The 24467-nt window shown below is 35.5% G+C and overlaps 1 protein-coding gene across 3 annotated transcripts in view; it reads left to right on the top strand.

Annotated features, from left to right (window-relative positions):
- The window catches only part of LOC117418089 (leucine-rich melanocyte differentiation-associated protein-like), a 332909-nt gene that overhangs the window by 269352 nt on the left and 39090 nt on the right, over positions 1 to 24467 (top strand). For 2 of the 3 annotated variants that reach the window (XM_058985067.1, XM_058985065.1), the window contains one exon: positions 13492 to 14012. The exons of the other annotated variant lie outside the window; for it this stretch is intronic. In XM_058985067.1, coding sequence (XP_058841050.1) covers positions 13492 to 13571 — 80 coding nt within the window. In that variant the 3' untranslated portion in view covers positions 13572 to 14012. Of the gene's footprint in view, positions 1 to 13491; positions 14013 to 24467 lie in introns of those variants that run through there. 3 annotated transcript variants of the gene reach the window in all.

Genomic DNA, 24467 nt, shown 5'->3' with positions numbered 1-24467 from the left:
ATGTCACTGAAATTAATTTAATCTTCCTTAAATTAGCTTCTCACTGTGATCTCTCACTTCAGTCAAAATGTATGTGTTTTAGAATTCAATTTCCTTTTCATCTACTTAATTTCAAAGAAGTTATACTCCCAAGAGTGATAGTCTTTTATTGCTACATAACAATTTCGAGCCCTTGCGTTAACGAATGCTGTCATCTTCCGGTGATATAATACCATTACATTTTGGTCATCTAGTGACCAGCTGACAAACCTACTGTGCTATGGATCAGTGCTTAATAAATTCTTGTTGTATGTATATTTGCTAAAAATCAAATCAAATAAATAAATGGTCAGTACATTGCAGGTGGGGGTGAGCATGAACTATGTAAGAGCAGCCTATGAATCTGCACAGACAGCAGCCATCCAAAAGAATGAGAGTTACAGAATGATACTGTGCATACAGTAACAAATTTGAAAAGATACTTCCTACTCATTGGACTTGTTCAGAACCCTGACTGAATTCAATAAATCCAATAGAACATTAGGTACCTAAAAGATGTAAGCTTCAGAAGCCTATTAATGATGCTAAACTTGAAGAGTGAAGAAGCATTCCTCATAATTTGTGGTCTACAGGATGCACATAGCAACGGGTGGAGCCACATTTTAAACACTGTTTTATATGCTCTATTTTATATATGAATACTTATTTTATTCAGTATATATTTATGAAAAAAATTTTATATTTTGTATATCATTACACTGTATACAGCATTATTAGATAGTTGTGATTGGAACTGATTTCAATTCCTCCACCATACCATGTTATCAAGCATTATCTGAAAATAGAAATGCTAAAATAATACAGTTATATATTGGGTTCACAGTAACAACTATTGTTTCATTCTGACCTTGCAAAAAAAAATAGCTGTAAGCCGATCTAAAGATAGTTTAGGGATTTAATGCCTTTGTAACTAAAAACATGTGGGAAAAACTGTTCACTATTGATCAGACATGGCTTTTGAGTTCAAATCTGGCATCTAGCTCCTCACAAAGAAGATAACTTTGGCAGCAGTCACCTCATCAAATCTCCCAATTTTGTCTCTCCTGGTTTTTGGTATCCTTCCTGTCTACATTTTTATCAGATGAGTGCTTTTTTTCTTGGCATGCATTAAAAAAAAAATCCTCCATGTTGGCTTATCTAGTCACCCCCCTTTCTCTGTAATGCATTTCCTCTTAATTCTTAGACTTATTGGAGAAAATGTAAATCACTAAAGGCTCAATCACATATATTCTAATGTAATGCTACAGATACATCAGTAATAACACAGATATTTCCTAATTGCAAACACATTGGGGTCTATTGTAATGATTGAAACCTGCTGTTTTACGAACCCTATTCCACTTGATTTGTATTGTCTTTAGTGATGGTAATACTGTACATTTACTGACCTTTTTATTGTTAGTAACTATCTTTCTATATATACGTTTTTTAAATTACCCCCCACAATCAGTAAATACAATATTGTGACTTCTACTAGGAACATTTGTAAATAACTAACTAATAGCTAAATATAGCGTTGCATGTCCCCACATGTTGCTAGAACTGCTTAAATAACGTACCTGTCATTTTTCTTTTCATTATTAACATCTTGAACTTTAAAGTTTCAAAGGTCTTTTTAAAATGGCTGCTCTAATGCACTGATAGTGTAAGGATTATTGCCTATATTGCCAAACAGGTAACACAGCACAATAACAATCCATGAAGTGGTACGAAACAGAGCACTTGTTGTTATGTTTTTCTAATCGCTCTTCCTGCAGTGATTTAGAGGACAGATCTCAAACCCCAGTACACTAGAACTATAAGTTGTCAGGATGTTAACAATGAAAAGAAAACTAGGTTAGGATGAAAAAAAAATGTAAACAAGTTCTAGCACTGTGATCCAAAATCTGTATTATGCGAAATAGAGATTTAAAAATCTCAGGTGAGATTTTTCTTTTTTTTATTATTTCCAATCAGCATCAGGTTTTGCTTGGTAACAATTTTGTCTTTTAGTTGACAACACATCTTCATTTTTCAAGCAGTCTATTCTACTCTAGAACCCAGGTTAAACTCAGCAAGTGAATAATGAAGAAAGAGTATGGGTCAGCAATAAATATTATTTTGATCACCATTTTTTCCAAGGCACAAATTTTTAGCTTTAAAAATGTAACAGTGTAGTGTGCACTTGTCAGAGTGATACATATCTACTAATGTGAATCTAGAGAAATAACCTGTATTGTTTAACATTTCTTAAATGCCTTAGTTTCTTCATGTGCACATAGAAGGTTTATTACATGATTTCCTCTGGAAAAAACGGTGAATGGGTATTTCTACCGTAAATTGCCGGCAAATTGGTTTTGTATAACTTGACTGTTATTACTGCTTTATTGTAATGTAGCGTGTAGGGTATCCAGGTCACAGCCAGTGCAATCCAGACAGGTTTAAGCTGTGATAAATGGTACTGGAAAGGGAATCTGGGCTGCCTCAAAATTATACCCAGAGCAGAGATCTAAGATTGTAGCATGTGTGTTCCACTGTAAAAAAATATTTTCTGAAAATCCAACTTGTGTGTAATATTCCAAACTAAGCCTACTGGAATTGAAAAAGTAAAAACAGAAAACAAACTTAGAACAATAATATTTAAATTTGTACCTAGTGTTTCAGCCGCATGGTGCGCAGGGTGAGTCATACAGCACAGGTTTGCGTCCTGGCTGTGTGAAGTAGGACGGTCTTCACTGGGGACTCCAAAGGGAGCGTCGGATTGGCTCAGGCGCTCCCATAGGTTAGGGAGGCAAAACCAACAGGGACTGTTTCTTCTCATCGCGCTACAGCAAACTGTGCTAGCCAGGTGTTCAGTGAGCTCAAAGGCAGACACTTGCAGGGCTAGATGAAAAAGGAAGCTAGCTTGGTCGTGGGATTGGAGGTCATCCACTGAACCTTAATGCCAGTGAAAGTCTACCAGAAGTCTGCCCCCAAAAATCTTAGCACACACGTACTAGTTTTCATGCCTGTCACATGTAGTTTGCTAAATTGATCTTTTTAGTCAGTCACACATGTTTTATTAAAGCTTAAATATTAAATAATTTGACACATCTGCATTCCATACATTATGTTATTCTCTTCATCCGTGAGGAGAATAACCTTCTTAAAAAAGACTAGTAACTCACCATATCAGCCTTGCACTTTTGGATTCTAGTCTGACACATTGTGTCAGGAAATGAACTTAAGACTGTTGTAAAGTAAATATTGCAGGAGAGTAGAAGTACAGCTACTGTAGCTGCCATATTGGCAAAAACCCAACTGATTTCACTGGTGGGGCAGAACCGAGATCATGGACAAGTATGTGCCTGCTTTATAGGAAAACAAGGGAAATTGAAATACTGTGCTCCCCCCTTTATAAGATGGCCCTTCATACTGCGGAACAGGTTATAATATGACCTATATGGTAACAGTATCCTGGGAGGCAGCCAGCATGGTTTTAGGAAAGGGAGACTGTGTGCAACATTGACAATGGATAATTGTAAAGCATATGACATGGTTTATTTAGATTTCCAGAAAGTACTGATTAGAGGACAAACCTCAAAATGGAAAAAAACCTCAAAATGAAAAAAGAAACCAGGGGTCACAAATGGAGATTAGATAAAGGGGCATTCAGAACAGAAAATAGGAGGCACTTTTTTTCACAGAGAATTGTGGGAGTCTGGAACCAACTCCCCAGTAATGTTTTTGAAGCTGCCACCCTGGGATTCTTCAAGAAGCTGCTTGATGAGATTCTGGAATCAATAAGCCACTAACAACCAAATGAGCAAGATGGGCCAAATTACCTCCTCTCATTTGTAAACTTTCTTATGTTCTTATAAGGCGGTACGGCTCCCATTTGCTCCATAATGCCATTACACTAACACTAGTATTCTTGTTATAAGGTAGAACATAAACAGCACAGTCTCTTTACTATGGCTTCCGACTACAGCTTTATAAAGGGGGAGCACTGTATGTATACGGTATTAGCATGTTCCTCTGAATAGGTTTAGTGGTTTAAACTTAAACTTTTTCACAAAATTATGAAAACAAAATGTGCACTTATACATAGATGCAGTGAAACCTCTCTTGAAGGCAACCTCGGTACAGACTTCACTGGCCTAACTAGAGAGATATGCATTTATGAATTGAAACATGTACAGTAGAGAAGAAAGAATATAAATGGAGCACTTCCTTGGACTTACTAAATAACTTTAATTTTAATAAAGGTTTCATATATTTAAAAAATCTGTTGACACTGAATGGTAGTGAAGACAATAGGAAAATGTGTTAAAACTCTCACTGATTTATACTGAATTTAGATCCCATACATCAGGAATTAAATTAAATTCTCTTTTCATTATCATCCATACTTCACAAGTGTAATTATTATATTTTGTGCCACTGCATAATGCATAAGTTAAGTGCCTTTTACTCATTGTCTCCTTAACACTTTGGGTCTAGGAGTAAATTGAGGATAGCACTGTGACTGCCATAATACCCTGCATGTTAATTCTAAGTCGACAAGAAAACATGCTAAAGAGGGCAGGGCTTTTCTTATTCCTGTATGAAAATACATAGGCATCAAAACACTCATATGCATTCCTTAATTCTATTCATATTCCCTAAACACAGGCAGGCACTGGCAGAGTATATGCAGCATGCTGTGAGTTTAAGCCCCTTGTATCTTATTTGTATGCAGTACACATTTTAGAATCTGCTCCCAAGCCTCTGTAGAGTGAAAAATGGCCTGCATTTTCTTGATAGCCCATGTGGTTGTGGAGTATAAATGGCTAATGAATTACAGATGAACATTGATGCCAATTAATCTTCCTGATGTCCCTGGGTTATATGGCAGCCATTTAAAAGTTTAATCAATACACTAAAGTTGAAAACATGCAGGGACTGCAGTTGTTTGGTTGTAATAAACATCAGAGGGAAACGGGAGGCTTGTACCAAGTACATGCATCATAATGACAGGTATTTATGTTTAATGGACTAAATATTTTTTATTGGAAGAGAACAAATGTCAGCTTAACTTTATAAGCCCTACATTCAACTTTGCTTTGAGGTTTGTGAAGGATGGCTGACATGTTGGTGTGAGTAAAATGCAAAAGAAAAATAGAGACATTGTGGGGGATAAATATAACTATTTTCAAATATTTCCTTTGGTTCGACATGCTTCACACCTCTGAGCCAACATGAGCCTATGTGGTAATGGGAGTAACATCTTAACTCTATATACCGGTAAATGACCGATAGACATTTTGGTGTCAAAACTCATCACTGGTTTGCACAGTTTTATCAGTCCCTTTGGGCAAAAACGTGTAACATTCAACAATGCATCAATTCATTGATCTAGTGAAGCAAAAGAGATTAACTCGACTTTCAACTGAAATAATTGTGCCATCTTTGATTCTTGACATAAAAAAGGCTTGTTTTGGTTATTTTGTACTAGTTTAACCATTTCCCCTACAAAAACAACCGCAGCTTTGGAGTAGAGGGCACCATTTTGTGATAAAACCTTAAATGTCAATTGCAAAAAATTTTCAGTAAAGTGACCTTAAAACAGGTTTAACATCACAGCCCTTATATGGAACCTAAATTGGTCAGCATTTCTAGAGTCGAACCACTTAAGTGATGTGGACACTGGATGTATGTAATTGTGATTGAGGTATAATAACAGCTGTTTAGAATTGCATTGGAACTGGTAGCTTATGTTTTTATTTTAAAATGTGTCATTTATAATCACACATATGTGTATTTCACTGTCAGAATTACATGTGGCAATTTAGCTTGGTGGCAGCCACCCAACCCTTACTGGTCTCGACATTGTTCGTGATTCTCAGGTGTATCTCGTTTGGGGGTCGGGATGCTGAGGTTTATGTTCAGGGGAAGGTCACCTTCTTAGTTTCTGGGGAAATAATAATTTTTAATAAAGCCCTTCATTGTAGGAGTTTAGTCTCCCTTTTAGGTTTCTAATAGAGGAAAATCCATAAATGTATATACATGTTTATGAAGTAAATAGTAACTATATTATTTAGTGTTGCCGGTGACAGAAAAAACAAACTGGGTAAGATATATTGTTTTGAAAATAATGGCACTGCTGGGTGGCTGCATCTGCCTAACCTCATAATTCACTTTCACATTGGGTTATGGATGTCTGCGCAGAGCAGGTCTATCTTCCCTTTAGGTATTATTTCAGTCCTTTGAGATAATAAGGAAAGTTTAATTGCGTTGTTAATCGATTTTTTTGCACAACATTATTACCTTGATTGATTGCAGAGTTGATGAAAATGTTAGACACAGACAGTGTAAAGTATCAGCCCAGTAAGGAGTGGAGCCTTGCAGAGAATAGATAACCTTGATGCTAAGAGCTACATCCTTCGGATATGTCTTTCCTTGACATATTGATGGCCCTTGAAAAGGGAAAAGCTGATTGTATGCAGAATGTAATCATTAAACCTACTTCAGCCTGCTGTTGATTAATTTGTTTTTTCCTGAAGGATCTAGTTAAACAGGAGGCCTCGCAAGGTCCGGCAGCAGATATTTTTCAATTTTCAAACTGCGTCTTAACCCTGTCCTCACAGCAGTCAGGAAAAAATAAATAAAAATAACAAATAAATGACTGGGAATATTAAGTCTTATTGCTAAAAAGGCCAAGGAAGCACACACTGATATGTAATTGTTGTTTGTGCATCAGCCTTGCAATTTCTGGGTACCACTTGAACTTCATGTCATCTAATAAGATATAAGACACGTAATAGAACAGGATGTACTATAAATGCAAGGAACAGTGTCAGAATAAAAAGATGCATACTGTATTTATCAATTAGGTGATTAGTCAGGATTATGAACCTGTTTGCTAATTGTGACAGAACGGTCTGTAATCCCTAATGGTCTTTCCGTATTACATATACACTGATGCACAATGAAAATGCAACAGTCTTACATCAATAGCTCATTGGGCACATACAAAATGTTATTTACATTTTAAATAGTAAGCAGATAGGTTTGTTGATTGTTTGGGTAGTATTGTTCCTTGGGATAACAAAATACTGAGCTCAAGTCATGTGATTTCATAAAAACGCCAGGTGCTCAGTGTTTGGTATTTCAGTTGAGTTAAAATTGTCAAAATGAGTTGATTAAGAATCTGTATAAATAGCCATTCGAAAAGACATGATTTTAATCAACGCAATAACAGCAAAAGATAAGACCATGCCCCGCTTGAGTAATAAAGATTGCCTGGTTATTATCTGCATGATTGAAGGCGGCCTGTCTGTGAGAGAAGTTGCTCAGAGAATGAGATGTTCTGCTTCAACGATCAGCAGACTAGTCCAGAGAAACCAGGAAACCAGCTCTGTGAGGGACAGGCCATGTCCTGGAAGGCAGAGGGTCACCACACCGGCCCAGGACCATCACATTCAACTGATCCATCTGTGTAATCGTTTTAAAACTTCAGTGGCTACAGCATGAGAAATTCCAGGAAGAAATAACCCGCGCATCAGCAGAATGACTGTAGCTCACCGTCTGCATGAAAATGATTTGCATGCTCGGAGGCCGTTCAGGGGTAACATGTTGACAGCTGAGAGACGATATCACCGTCTTCTGTGGGCCAGAGAACATCTGAGGTGGCACCAGAGAGAGTGGTGGAGTGTTTTATTCACAGATGAATGCCGTTTTTCCCTTGACAGACCTAACCAAAGACAACATCTGTGGAGACGTTGTGGTGAGCATTATGCTGACTGTTGAATTGTTCAAGTCAACCGGTGGGGCGGTGGAAGTGTGATGATGTGGGAAGGAATCTCTTTTAACACGTCTTTGGTGCAGATTGAGGGCCACCTTACTGCTCAGCAATACATTAACGAAATCCTTGAGGTAATAGTTTTTCCGTTCCTGCAAGCCAATCCAGAAGTGTCGATTTTCCAGCAGGACATGCAATTACCACGCAGTGCTAGGATTACAATTGCATGACTTCAAGAAACAATGTTGAGGTCTTGCCATGGCCAGCTTTTTCTCTTGACCTGAGTCTAATAGAACATCTGTGGAACCAAAACACCAGTGCCATCCACAGGAGACAGGCACAACCAGCCAACCTTCACCAGCTGGCTGCAGCTGCACAGGAAGAGTGGTGGAACATCCCACAACAGTCTATCCAGAGGCTGCTCAGGGAGGTCATACCCGATACTAACTTTGTAATGTTTTCATATTTACTGTGTGTCACGTTTCATACTGAAAACGTGTCATGATTCTTTGATCTGTATTTTTGTTCACATTTTCTGTGATTTTGTTTGATGTATATTTAAAATATTTGATTCAATCCATTAGACCTGGGTGTTGTGTTTCTTTTGTGCATCAGTATATTGGGTCATGGATTCCATTTTCATCTGAAATTAATCAGTAATGTGAAGGACATCCCACACACAAAAATATTATCTACATATTGCTTGCTTGTTCAACTCTTTTAAATGTTGTGTGTATTAGTAATAGCTATAATTCATTTAGCAATTACTGCAGTGCAAAGTATGCATCATTTATGTTATATCAAAATGCATGTTTGCTATGACGTGTTTCTTAGAAAACTGCATGTTGAGACCTATAGTAAATAGACGTGTAGGTAAGAATTATGGAATTATTTTGTAAGAACACAGAAAAAAGGTTGAAAACTTTACATTGGAAAATTGACTTAATTAATCCAGCCTGATATAATGTACCATTATACTTTGGTACAGCAAAATAGATGTGACCACTGAACATGTATTATCCAAGGAGGTTAATTAAATCGCGACCTCACACAATAGCAAATGTTTAATGGTAGAGAGGACATTTTACTAGCAGCCATATAAATGAGACCGCCATTTGGTACACAGGATATAATGATTTCCTAAACCAATGTGCAAGCCTCAAGCTTGTCGAATAACGGGTGTTGGAGTTTATGTAAGTACCAATAAATAATCAAATGCTGCTGGCTAAGAATTTATATAAGTATAAAGACCGCGAAGGACAGTAATTAAAACTATAAATAAGACATGTGTTCGACTGAAAGGGAGTATGCACAGTAAACAATTAAGAGAAGACCTTTATTGTACCTTTTAGCACAGCACTACTCTAGTCAAGCAGAATAGTTGTCAGTTCAAGTTTAAGAGACTTTTCAATATAATCAGGCTTCAACTGAAGATGAACAGGTCACTGTCATTCAAGAAGATAAAGATATACTCCTTTAAAAAAAAGAAGGTGGTATGACATCTGCGGAACAAAGTGTTGATTGTTCCACTGCCAGCATATGCATAATGGAAACATTAGCTTCAAGATAACTTTTAATCTGTCAGCTTAATGGCTCCTTAATGTGCGCAGGGCTTTAAATGTATGTCAGACAGGGCTGGTATAAAGTAATATACTTTGTGGCCTGAAAAGATCTAGATGACTGCGACCCTGACACAAGGTTTATTATAAAGTACCGACTCATCAGCTTGTTCCCACGGACTTGGACAAGCTTCTCAATTTTCCAGTAACAGATTATGTGAGAAAGAGCTAGCTACGCATTTCTTTCTTTCTTTCTTTCTTTCTTTCTTTCTTTCTTTCTTTCTTTCTTTCTTTCTTTCTTTGTTGCAAATTACAACTTTCATCTCCAGCTGTGCTGGGAGCCCTGGAGTGTATTTACAGCAAGCTACACTTTATCACACATCAGCTAAGATGCCAGTTTACACTGAACATGCACTCAGTCCCTCTGGCCAGGGATGCAAACTTCACATCTTTGTATTCATACCACCTTCATTACAGTTTTCCAGCTTTCTCTCCCAAATGACTGGTTGGAAACTAGCATGGTGAGATCTGATGTGCTTGTTGATAGATGGTATTTGCCATGAAATGTATATCACCCGTCTCCTGTAATGGCTGTTCTCGGTCTAACACAATTACTGTATCTTAAATAGAGTCAATGTTCCAATATAATCTGAAAACACTTTTACTAAGAATCTTCATATATGCCGGTGGGGAATTAAGGGTCTGATGAAAACCTACTGTCTTGTTATTACAAGAATTAACATGCTATTTAAAAACAATCACTTACATTTGTAGCTATACTTTAGGTTAAGCTTATCCAGTTGTGATGAAACTTGGTATGGTCAATTCTTAATACTCAAGGGTTTCATCTAGGTGACCAAAGTTTGAGTTCTGACCTCTGATGTGTTGAACTAATGAGGGCTATATCTTCAGAACCACTGATATTTCTTGACTCTTTACATGTACAATGTATATCCATTTGTGTTTTGTTGAACCTATGGTTTTTAAAAGCTTATTGTTACCCCTCACCAAAACAGTGACATCACTGTGATTATTATTGATCACCCTTCTGCAGTTTTTATGTTGGTCAATTCTACAGCCTTATATACAGTATAATATGTGTGTGTGCACATGTGTATAAATTGTATTTCATATATCTACCTGTTTTTCTGTTGAGAACAAATATGTGCTCTATCCTTTGAGCTGTACTTTAAGGCCTGTTTGATTATGACATGGCAATTGAATCATAGCTATATATCTTGGTAGGTAATCTCAACTGAGCCAAATGTTCTTCAGATTAAACCATTTCAGACGGCAGGTTTTTTAAATGTTCAGATGACTTCAGCCTGAGCACCTTTATCCCCTGGCGAGCAACAGCAGCTGGAATTCATTCCCTAGTGCCAGAGTCTCCAACGTTTGTGCAGAACATACAGCAACACAGGCATCTTTTTGTTCAAGATTTTATACAGGGTGACAGCTCCTCACACTTCAGTGTTTGGATCACCTCAAGTAGCTGAGATATCAGGAAAAATTAGAGCTCTTCTACTACAAAGTCCAAATTTAGATTGACTGAGGTTATCCCCAGGCCTCTGTGTCCAATTCCTCCCTGACAGAACAGGCCTGCCAGTAACTTGTTTTATAAGACTTGAGTTTGTAATGACATCTTGGGAGAAAACTGGCTGCAGATGCAGGGGAGAATACTTTGAAGCAATACGAGATGATGTCAGGTTGAGTTAGCATTGAAGGCAGTGTTAGAATATGCTTGGCACTAATATGGCACCAGTATCTCTGTCCTCATCTCTGTTTTCTGTCACTAAGTACAATTCTAGGCCTGTCTTTCTAGCCCTGACAATGTCTTTTCAGATCACGTTATTGCTAGTTCTGAGCTGCACTCAGCAACACATCACTCAGCCTCTTTGTTTGAAGTCTGCCCTTTTTTGTCATTAATGCACTTGATGTCTATTTAAAACTGACTGTGAATGCGGTATCTGTTTTCCTGTCGAGAGATCATTGACAATATTAATACCACTTGTCCTTGCCTCATTTACTAAGCGCTGACACCTAGCTGCAGTCTCCTGTATTCATCAAGTGGCACTTTTCTCTCACTAGGATGTTTCATAACAGTCTTGCTTCTAGCCCTTCAAAAACCATAACAGATAGCAATTAGGATTTTTGTCAACACTTATAATGAAGCTTTCTTTACAATGCATTCTTAGTCAATTCAATCTTATAAATCAAAAGGCTTAGATTCAGCTTTTTTGGCTTTGACTTTAATAAAATTGTTTTGCTCCCTATTAAACATGTAATATATGTTGGCTGCTTTTATTCACATGCTTTCTAAGGTAGATGAGATTTGAGAGTTACAGAACATTTCACTCTGTTAGAGTTTTTTTCTATGTCATTGCTTATTCATTCTTTAAATGTCTGTAATTATTAGACCTTTTGCTTCTCAGTCCAAAATTGACACATACTGCAATCAAAATTGTAGAATTTGCATGTTGTTGAACTAAAATAAAATTTGCTTCTACGTATTTGCATTTTTGTCTCCAGTTTTAAGGTCAATTTAAAGCTAATCAGGATTTTTTTTTTTCATCTCTAAAAAAATCAACATTTCTTAGTCATTGAGTTGGCATTTGGTCTTTAATTATGCTGATTGCTTGAGTTTAGTTCTTATTATTTGTACTGCATTTATGAAAGCAAGAGCTACTGGTAGATTCTGCTTGGCCTAGACCAATTGCTTTTAATCTTGCAGTTCCACATTTGCATTTTTTGGCATTAGCCTCAAGGTCAAGTGTCATTTTGTTCAAATGTATGGATGAGGAAAAAACGTTACAAGAAATAAATGTCTACAATTATTTATTTCAGCAATTTTTTGCAACAAAAATGCTAATTCAAAAGTACTCATACCCTGACAAAGAAAATTAAATTAATAGTTGAGGCACCTTTAGCAATAATAACCTCTTTTAAACGATTAGGATATTTGTCAATGAGCTTTTGCATGATTCTTTGTGATTTTTGACCATTCTTCAACGCGAAATTGTTCCAGTTCATTCAAATTCCAAGGACTTCTCTTGTGCACAGCCTTCTTCAACTTGTACCAAAGATTCTCAATCGGATTTAGAGCGGGACTTTGACCACACCATTCCAGAACCTCGATTTTATTCTTTTTTAACCATTCTGTGTGTTTTGGATTGTTGTTGTGTTGGAATGTCCAGTTGCACTTTAAACCAAGTTTTGTAGCAGAGGGTTTCAGGTGATTGTTCAGAAAGAGTGAACAAGTTCTAGTAGTGGATGAAAACCAATGGTAAATTAGTGTTTTATCCCATCTGACAATGTTTTATTTTGTAAAGTGCAAAGTTTGAACAACATTTTCACTTTTATCTTTGTATGTCTTGTTACCATTGGGAATTTGAACACATAATGAGTTTATTCTCTTGAACATATGCCCCATAGAAAGTGAGTTCTTCTCATTTGCATCAAATTACTAGGCTGATAAAAAAAAATGGCTTCATATCAGTGAACAAAGGACATCTATATACGTGCAGTAAATTTCATATGATATTTTATGTACTGGTATAAGTCTACTTACAATATTTACTCTTAAAAGTTCTATACATTAAACTAGTTGAACTACCTTAATTTAGCATCTGGATTTAAATATATAATTTGCAGTATGGTACAAAGAGTATTTTGTTTGCCTTGATTTTTGGTATCTGTTTTTTGTGGATGCCATGCCATCTCTGTCAGATCCGCATCTGTGTCCTTCTTTTCTAGATAATGCATGTTGAGTCTTGCTGTATATTTTGTATCACTACCCCTCTGTAACTAAAATTCCTGTACAGTTATTTCCCTTTGTAATCTTGACCAGATCTCAAACTCTCAGATTCAAAAACAGCCCTAGACCATAACTGATTATCACTGATTCTGCAGCGTTAATAGAGCTTTCTCATTGGCTCAGGCACTTTCCTCTCTGACTCTTCATTTATGTTGTTATACAAAAAGTAAATAAAAATGTAAAAATGAGGGACCCACTACAGTATTTTATTTGTCTTACAAGATATCCATACCGGTACTGTCAAATACAGTTTTAACTAACAGAGCCCCTCCACTAGAACCAGTTGCCATAATTATAATTTCCACAATATTTATAATTGTTTTTTTTATATTTTTCAGGTGTATTTGCCAAATGTCAGTATGTCTACTATGGAAAGCATTCAGAAGGCAACCGATTCATTCGTGATGAGCAGCTCTGATCGCCAACTACTCATTTTTGCTTCAATTGTTAAAAAAAATAAAAGCACATACACCACCTCTACATTTTAAACAACCAAATACAGCCATCTAGTGCCTTCTGCTGACTTTGTTTGTCCTGTCAAGACCATCCTTCTATCTTGGTCTGAGCAATCACATCGAGATTGACATGATTGCCTTTAAGCAGGCCCCTTCCACCAGAGTGACAGACAGCTGCAGCCAAGTGCCTGGCCTGACAGGATGAGCTCCATGATGGATTGCCTGGCTCAATCTGCTGCTCATGGAAGGGCAAAGGTCACACCTGAGGCCGCACTGAGCATGCGCAAACAACACTGATGATGAGCTTCTTGAAAGTCAAAGTAAAAGTTTATTACAAAGGAAGCTTACTGTGAAATGTAAAGATCTAGGCAAAAAATAAATAAAATAATAACACTGTACTATAAGTACATTTGCAGTATTTAATTAATGATGATATGTTCCCTCTAATCCCCCCCCCCCCCCCACACACACCCCCACACACATACAAATGCACACACACACTCAGACAAAATAAACGTAATTTGATTAAAGTGAATTACATTTTATGACGTTGTTTATTTTTATTTTGATCCAAAGAAAACATGACACAGTTCTAGAGAGAGACTGCTTCCCATATTGTCAGCACAAGGGTTAAACATACAGGGTCAATTACAGCACATCAGTGGTTCAGCCCACTTCAAGCAGACGACATTCAGTTTGTATCTCAAAAAAACCCTAATCCATTACCAAGGTTTATATACATGATAATCTACAGTGGTTTGTTTATAAGATATCCGCAGCAGCAGCTATTTTCTGTCAATCTTTCGTGAAATCCTCTTGAGCTTCATAGCACACTTCATATGTTAAATGTCATTTTTATAATTGTTTTTAAAAAGGTTCAGATAATATTGTGTCGTTATGAAATATTATAGTCTTTGGATGTGAGTTAACTAATGGGTTCATTTAATTATAACAATTACTAAGGATTTTTGTAATAATTAGAGTCATTTACCTGTATTCACTTTTATAGACATGTAATGGCATTGATTAATCATGTTAATCCATATCTAGTATCTGTTCTGAAATTAAACAAAATCTTGGGATGTTGGGAGGAAATAAAGATTCTTGTTTTTAAAGATGGCAATGCACAAATAATCTTCTTGTGGCACCCTTTCTTGGCAAACTGCATTTTATTTAAGGGTACATGACACTCAGCCTCTGGGGTAGCGCTACATACATGGACGCATGTAGCCTTTGCAATTGAATAGCTGAGACAGAGATCCATGTGATATGTGACTTTTAACATATTGTATTAAGCCACGACTCTGTTTCCAAGGGATAGAATTTTGTTTCGATTATAAAGAACAATCGGAGTGCACGTATATGGTTATTTTTCGGAATGTTTCAATTGTTTCCTCTTATTTATTAAAGAAAACAGGTAAGACCAAACACTGCTATCAGGGGGCATATTTGTAAAGCTTTTACTCATTTATTAAATACGTTTTTTTTTTTTATCTGTTTTAATTAATTTAATAAAGTTTGATATTCATGACACACTGGAAGCCACATTATCATGACTATAGCTATCAAACTATTTAAATCACCAAAACTCATGTGTGTGTTTTTTTATTACCTTTTCAGAAAGCAAACTATTTACTTTGATAAATAACTTTTAGATAAGGTGTAATTAATTTCAATAACATTTGTAGTGGTTTTATAATTTCAGCTATTTATTATTTTCATCTGCCACAGACAACAGGGTCCACACAATCTTTGCAGAAGTTAAGTAATGTTACACTTCCTAAAACTTACTGCTGAGGAGTGCGTAAGGATTAAGGATTTTCAATTGGTTCAGTAGAAAGAGAAATCCTACTACAAAAAGGAATTCTTGCTTCAGGCCCTCACTGATAAAGAGCCACTTCCTGCACCTGTGTGGTATAGTAAACCCTGACACCCTGTTACTGCATACTGTACATCATCGCCAACACCCAAGCACTTTGACACCTTTTTCATTTGTTACAAATGTGATTGAACTTTCTTAGGTGTAGCCTGTTTAATGAACTATTAATTAACTTTCCCTTAATGTTCAAAATGTCTGCCTGGTGGCCATCTTTAAAGATTTTCCCTCAGTCGTTCCAAAACTACATTTCATTTTATGTGTATCCCTGATATAAAGATTTGATCCATTTACATCTAACTAGTGGCCATTGTTATGTTTTTTGTTTTATTTTAGTGTCTACCAAATCTTTTTACCACACAAAATGGTTGAACTGACTTCTTTAAAAACATCAGTTTTAATGATATTTTGGAGAGGATCTCAATTACATTACGTTTTATTATGTTTTTTAAAAAATCAGTATAAAGTGATAAATATAAAGTGTATGCTCACATGATGGGTAAAGCTGATGAAGTGGGTTAATATGTGGATGCCATTGGAATACGTTGTTCATGGACACAACAATTTCATTGCATTCCTGACTTCACCAATCACCTATTATTAAATAATTCATATTTCTCTGACATTTAACACACTGGATAAATCATTGATTCACCCGTCTGCCTCCTTGTGAATCAAGTTTTGTAACTTAGTGTCCACCTATATTTTATAATATGTCTGTTTCATGGATTTTGTGTCACGAGGAAACTGTTTTGATATTCATTATAACAAATTAAAGCAATCCTTATGCAGTGTTTATGAGGATCTTTGATACATTCCTAATGCTTTAACACTTGCATTATACACTAGTATAACAAATTACCTCAAGATGTCTTACACCGTATTATTTTCGAAATGATAATATTAATAATAGCAAATGTTTCAAGTCTAGCAACAAACAACCCATAATTGTGTATGAGAGTTAGTTCTTCTGCAAACATTTCACTGGAACAAAAGCTTAATCTGGCCAGAATACACTTTATATAGGTGGCCATATTGCAACTCTGCTGTGAAAAATCATGCAGATTATACCTGGCAAAAGGGAATAGCAAGTTACACAGGGGTTCTGAAGCTAACATACATATTTGGGTTTTGCATTAACTTCTACATATATGCACATGTTCTCAAACAAGGGATAATACATTATGACTCTAACATTAAAAATATAAGAATGCATACGTTTCACAGAGATACACTATGTCTATTGCCAGTGACATCTAAAGCAATGTTTCAAAGGGGCCTCTTACAATACATGCAGTATTTTTTAATTGCTCCAAACCTACTCCTGTAAAAATTAATCTCTTTTTTGGATCTACAGCATATTCGATAAATTATCTGTTGATGAAAGGCCATGATTGTCAACTACAGCACCGACTGTTTGTAAAAATACCTTTTTTTATTTAAATTATTTTTTATGTATTTAGAATAAGAGTTGTTTTTCACATTACCTGTACTGCAGGGTAGGGGAGTTATAAACAGCAGATATTTTAAGAGTGATTTGTGACTCGTGAGCATATTATTATTACACAGAAACAAACAGGTAAGAAAATTGTGTTTTATGTATGGTTATAACTCTAAATGACACAGAAACATTAATTACTGTCTGACATGAAATGTAAAATAAGTTTGCCGTGTTTTGTTTGTGTTTAATATTTTGTGCAAAAGTTATCATTCAATATATTTTTTAATGGACCTCAAAAGCTTATTTGAACAACAAATAAGATACATGTAATATGTATGTGTTGTATTTTGGAAACTCTGTTTTATATATATATATATATATATATATATATATATATATATATATATATATATATATATATATATATATATATATATACACACACGCACACATATACTTTTATTGCATTAAGGGTGTAAAATTAAAACAATTACAATCGTTTAGCTGTTGCACAAATAACATAAATGAGTTGTACTACTACTACAAATAATAATAATAATAATAATAATAATAATAATAATAATAATAATGGATGTTGGTAGCTCCAAATACAAATTTAGCAACACCATAAACTGGACTACACCACTGGCTTCTGAAATACTAACCTTAGCTGAAACATGCATAGCATTATAGAAGTGTGGGACAACTTCTGAAGATATTGATTACATACTGTTGCTCAATGTCCACTAGCCTACTGGTGAGCTAGCACCACAAGTATAGCAGGTATATTGGTAGATAGCTATGATCATTTTAGAAGTTTTTACTGATTGTTTCTTGAAATGTGTCAATAAATGTGAAAGTCTTATAATATTTGACAGATATTTGTAGTAACACATTGTTAGCTAAAGGTTAACAAGATGCAAGGAAACTTTGCATTCAAACAGGTAAATATTTATGTAGAAATACAACTTTATAGTGCCCTGAACGAATAACTTATTTGTAGCCATAGTTTAGCTATGTAACTATAATGGAAATACAAATGATGTGGTCTGCATTGTTCTCAAAGGTGGTCATATTGCATAGTGTGCTTGCACCGTGACACTGTCTATCAGTAGGGGTCTACTTAAATTGCTGAGAATTTACATATTTTTACATGTGTAGTTTGCATTGCTTGCAGTGTGCAGTAGTTCGTTTAAATTAGGTTTCTTTTTTTTTCTTGCTGTACTAGTCTGGTATGCATTGGCCCCTAAAGAGGTGAATTTCGCGTTGACCCCTCAATTTCCCGATTTCCACAAAATCGCGAATTAGGTAGACCCCAACCTATAAGCATCCCTTGCAACAAACTGGATTTTTTATGCAATGTTTACAAAAACCTTTTTACCAAACCTATTAATTAATGTTTACTAAAACCTATTTTTTAATCTCGTATTATAATGAGAATAGGAATTTTGAGGAACTTTGGCATTAGAAACAGATATGTAATTAGACAATAGTACATAAAACCATCTAACTTCAGTTAGGTAAGAGTCCTTTGCACCGAGGTGATCAGATGCATATTCAGAGGAACAGAGCTTTATGCTTGTAACATAGTGTTTTTATTGTCAAAATGTTAATTTTGTCATGTATTTACACTCCTGCATACCCTACCAGGTCTTTTTATATGCCAAATTATTCCAATTAAATTGCAGAGGGCTATGAATGTGAAGGAAACCATGTGTACAGTAGCTAAGTAGTGCTCGTCAATCTTCAGAAGGCGGCACAGAAGAAAGGTCAGAGATAGCCTGCCGCTGCGTTTGTGTGTCACATCATCCTATGAGAAAATGTGCCCATATTCTTACTGACATGCTGTTTTTGAGCATGGTCACTAGTGCCAACATTTCTAAATGACAAGGTTTATTTGTCTCTGTTTTGATATGTTTGGAGAAACTCGGACTGACAGTTGGAGGAGGTAGGAAGAGGGAGCCACAACAAGTCGTCGCCATCCTCCCCCCACCCACCCCGACACAAAATGTCATCTCTCCCCTGGCTGGGCTGTAGAGGCATCCTGATGAAAAGAGCAGACATTTAAAAGTTTCGGAGATGTGTCACAGGCGCTGCCATTGAGCCAGTGCTACTGATGTAGCTGGAGTTGACAGCATCCAAGCCATAGAAGCTGGCTGCAGGACATTCCGAGTTTGGTGTATGTCGCTTACGATCCTTGTCATGGTACATCTTGAGAAGATATATACCATATATAGTGTGTGTGCAGTATAAATAAAACAAACTGAGGAATAAAAACAAGCAATAGTTTGACATGAATTTGTGTAAGTAGGGAGAAGAAAACCATGCAGAATAATTAAGGTATGAACCAAAAAGCAACCTGTAGGCATTTGCCATCTTCAATCTATCATTTTCTACTTGATGTGATTCAAGGGAAGTACTTTACAAATATAAAGCATGCCGTTTCATCAGGGACTTAGTGTACCGTTATTGAAACTGTGTAAACATTGTCACCAAGTAAGTTTTAATTTCTACAATATTGAGTATGATTTAGAAAGTATGATATGATTTATATGTATAATCAAACCTGGAACAAGGAAATGGGCCAACATGTTTATTAAATATACAATAACAAATATATATTTAATGGTAGAACAATAGTAACCAATCAAAATACTGGTAGCTGTTTTAAAATCAGAGGGTCATACCAGTATTTAACAAGGCTTTTACAGTGCAATTTTAAAACAGATAGACCACACATGTACTGTATTTTTTTCAGGCCTATAAAACTCCAGAATCAGGTCATCTTTCTACTGTTTAAGCTGTCTAGAACTGCACTCGGCCTTCTGTTTCAGAAGAGATGAAGGGCTTCATCACTAAAGTGTGATATTCTTCACCTTTCATGAGCTCTAAATTCATCAAAAGCAAAGGATGAACGTTTGTCACTTGGACTCAAGAAAGTCAGGGCTCATTCACAGTCATCAGTTATTAGGCTTCACAGTTTCAGTGACAGACATGACCCAATGCAAATCCGCTGAAAAACCAGAGCCATATCAGTGAGTGACGTACACACTGATAGGACTAGCTGACTCAGTTTGAGGATGAAGTGAGATTGTGAACTAATCACCCCCAGCATTCAGAGCCCATATAGGAGCTCTGTACCTGAAGATATCAGCTGAAGCTGACTTAGGAGGAAGGGGGAAGAAAGAGCCTATTTCCGGGAAGGTTTCAGATGAGCAACATTTGTCATTGAGGGGGAGATGGGTATAATTAGCTTGTCAGTCTACTTTGGGCTGAGCTAGCTTTCTATGGTAAGAAAGATGGACGGACTGCCAGAAGAGCTGACAGGCAGTCGATAATGCAGCAATTAATGTCATAAATAATTCTGGAACCAATTATATCAAAATGGACTCCCAAGGTTTTTTTTTGGTTTTTTTTTTAAGAACAGTATTCCCTTATCATTTCCCCTAACAGCAGGAGCAGCTTTCATTTTTCCCTGTAATTACTTCTCATTATACACCGTAATACAATAGGGCTTTTCTCGCCATAGAGTATTTAAATTTTTCTGGGCACAGAAACAAAATAGCAGGATATGTTAGGGTGGCGTGGACATGCATTTTTCTTTAGTTTGCAGCCACATGATAACTCCTGCTACACAGAAATGATTAAGAGAAAAGTTTTATAAAATGTCATGGACACAGACAGCTTAGATTGCTTAACAATGACATTTGGAAATGAAGACATTTATGAAACAAATGGATTTGTCTTGATATTTTAAAGGTTGCTGTAGCTTTGCTAACACTGAAGTTATTGATTTTTTTTTTTCCTTTCACTGCTAAAATCTAGAAGCTGTGCCAAACAATTCCCAGTACACCAGAAACAAAAACACAGTAAAACCTTGTATTAATAGGTCCATTGCTGCAGGGAAAATAAACCTATTGCAGAAGATCTATTGTGCATTTGATCTAACATTTTTGATAAACACTCATATACAGCACTCACAAAGAATTTCATGTGATGGTAAATGGACCTGATTTGAACCTTTTTCAATTATTTCAAAAGCTGAGAGCCCTACAAAATGATTAAAATACAAATACACAGTGATTCATCCCGATATGGTACATGGTATTCCCCTTAATGAACGTGACCAAAGCTCATCCATTTAGGGCCATACCGTGTGCATAAATTTTCTACTTCCTCTATCTGTCACTCTTAAAAAATAAATGCATTTTTTAAAAGGCATAAGGCAACTCAATATTGCGAACTATTTTTAAAATGCAACATTACAACACACATACATATATATATATATATATATAGAGAGAGAGAGAGAGAGAGAGAAATATTCATTTTGGCATATGTACAACATCACTTTGTTAGGAATTCTGTAGTTTAAAGTTGATGCAAATACAAATCCTATTTGTTTTACCATGTCAACATATGGTATGGGAAATCTCTTTAGGTACCAGTACCTTTCAAAAACATTAAAGGACATAAAGAATGTCTGGCCATATAAAATGACTTCATCTAATGTAAAATGCCAGTAATATGGTAGGAAACACTGTTAAATACATCAACTGTATCTTTAGGCCTCTCGAAGGTCATACCTGGCATAATATATAGTTCAGGAAGTGATGGCTCAAGGTCATGTCAGCTTCCTCTACATAATGCATGAATCTTGTAACACTTACAAACTCCAGTCATCTGACCTGAACCTTGGGATAAAATTTGTACTAAGTAAATCAGTAAGCATGCTGGCATTTCTATTAACCTCCAGTGCGCTGCTGACAGAATATGAATAATGATAAATAATAACACACAGCATAAATACTACTTGAGATGAGGGGGAAAATGTACTGGATACCACCATCTGTTGGCAGTTACAGCTAATTTTTGTGCAGAACAATTAAACCGTGTTGTATTTGATAGGCTACACATAATAGCAAAATACTGGGAAAAATTATAATTCAGTGCCTACAGGAGTCTTGTAAAACTGCTGGTGTAATTAATCTACCATTTGCTGGTACAAAATAATTTAGTTTAAATAAAGTATTTAAAATTAGACTTTTAACATAATTCCTTTCCTTGTCCTGAAGGGAAAGTACCTTTACATGAATAACAAGTACTGAGGGTTCCATTGTCATATTTATCTTCCCTTAGCAACAATACTTTCTTCGTTAATTAACATATTGGCTTAAAATTTAATACCTACCTATAAAGACTATGTCCCCGGGGATGCTTTGTTTTTATTCACAAAAACTCACATTAATAGTTTTAATCCATTTAAACAATCTCTATCTCTCTCTGTGTTATGTTTGTGCCCATGTTTAAGCTAAATTCCACAAATTAATCCTGTATGATAGGCCTGTTTTCTTAGACAAAGATATCTGTGTGATGTGAAATTGCAGTCAAAACTGCCTATGAAACTGTGCTAATCAGATTTTTTTTTGGTACACATTAGTCTATATATATATATATATATATATATATATATATATATATATATATATATATATATATATATATATATTTTTTTTTTTTAAACAAAGCCTGTTAATAACAGTTTTGAAAATTCAGAAGTAAGATTTATTTTGTTTTGTTTTTCAAGCTTTTTCTTATTGAAGGAGATTATGCTGTTCAGTGCTTAACATTATATTGGCCTTGAGCTTTGATTTGGTATGCTTGACTTTAAATTCCAAATACAAAAGATTAAACTTGCTGGAAACAATGACATTTTTTCACATTATCAGCATGCAGAATGGATTGAGAGAATGTTGTGGGGAGCCTGCATGCTGTATAGAGACGAAGTGCCCTCTAGAGGCATTTATCCTTCCAAATGGTAACCGTCTGATTGTGGTTGTGCTTTGATACTCTCCAGTTGCAGAAGAGAACTAGCTATTATTTCCTAAGGGGCAGCATAGTTTGGTGCTGAGATCTTAAACAGACAGCCATGATGTGATTTAACTATTAAATACTTGTCATTAGTTTAACAAAAAAAAAAAAAAGTTCTCACTGGTGTATGTTTTTTTTCCCATTTTTCATAATGGACAAAAAACGATTGTGTGTCAGAGTGGGAGGCAGACTAAGAAAAAAGAAATGGTGAAAAAGTACAAAAAATACACACTGCTGTAGAAGCAATTGTTCTGCCTGTAGACCTTCATCGGGAAGTTTCCTTGAAGAAAGCAAAGGAATAAGAAACATTAAGGCTCTTCCAAGATTTCACGATAAAGACCTACTGGCTAAAAAAATGTCATTTTTTTCATTAGCTTCCTAGTTTTTCTCTTTATAATATGAGAATTGTGCAGATATTATTAATAACAAATAAAATGACTTTTAATGGAACTAAACAACAGTATGTTTACATATACGCTAAGTTAGAAATTTAACTTGACATTTTGAGTGGAAAAACCAAAGAGCTGTTGTTTAAGCAATTTCATACTAACTGGATTCCTGTGATTTTAATGCATCAGCTCCCTGCTATTTAGGTTTTTTTTTTTTTTTCTGAAATTGCACTCGCTCTAAAGTGACTCATTTAGTGAGAAGAGAATTCTCAGGTAGGAGTAGTCAAATGGAGAAAGAAAAAAATGTACTAGTTTGTGTCGTTTTAAATGTTTTTTAGGTCTACCTTAAGATTTAAGTATTGTACACATGGGTGTTCAAGAACAGACAACAAAGTCTTAGATTAGTGTACATTTAAATGCAACTAGATTAAGATCAACAATAGGTTTCTAGATTATGGGCAAAATGTTGATGTGAAATGCTAATGTTATCATATACAGCACCTTCAATAGGAACCTGAAGAACAGTTGTGGGGGAGTCACATGCAAGTCGTCTTAAAACAGCAATTCAGTGTATTTAAAATAGACAGTACCTTCACAAGACTGTAACTATTGTAGGCTACTATATTTAAACCTCCTTTTTTAAAGCCTAAATATTTACTTTTTGAAGGTGATGTTGCCATTTAAAGTTGTAAGTATACTAGGGATGTTTATATATAAGGTACTTAAAACTGCATATAAATTATATTAAATGGCAACATGATCTTTTAAAACATGGTTTTATTTAAAAAAAAAAAAAAAAAAAAAAGTCAATGTGCCACTTAAAATAATAGAATGTTGTTAAGTTGAAATATGGTGTAATGCTAATGAGTTAGTTTACAGTCTTGGCACTTTTACATACACTAGATGCCATTTAATGCAAACTTGGTAGTGATTCCACTATGAGTGTTCTGCAGGGTCATGTTGAGAGTGCTATAGAATGGTCCTCAGTGGGTAACGGAAAAATAATGAGTGAGGGAAGACAGAAAAACAAGAGGGACGAACTCACTGGAAGACCGAACACGTATAGTACTGTACAGTATACTGTAAATAGTATTTGTGTTTGTGTTGCCATCTGTGCTTTTAATCCTAGACTAACCTTTTATTTGATTTTGAGAAATTGTCTCCGGCGTTTACTATTAAAATTGATACTCTTCAGGCCAAACTGTATCTGTAAATTGTATTTTCATGCATGAATGCCATTAATTTCTAAAGGAAGTTAGTCAATGAACAAAAGTATGTTTTG

Source organism: Acipenser ruthenus, chromosome 13 (genome assembly GCF_902713425.1).
Source record: "Acipenser ruthenus chromosome 13, fAciRut3.2 maternal haplotype, whole genome shotgun sequence".
Classification (NCBI taxonomy): domain Eukaryota; kingdom Metazoa; phylum Chordata; class Actinopteri; order Acipenseriformes; family Acipenseridae; genus Acipenser; species Acipenser ruthenus.
This window is presented reverse-complemented; position numbering and strand designations above follow the sequence as displayed.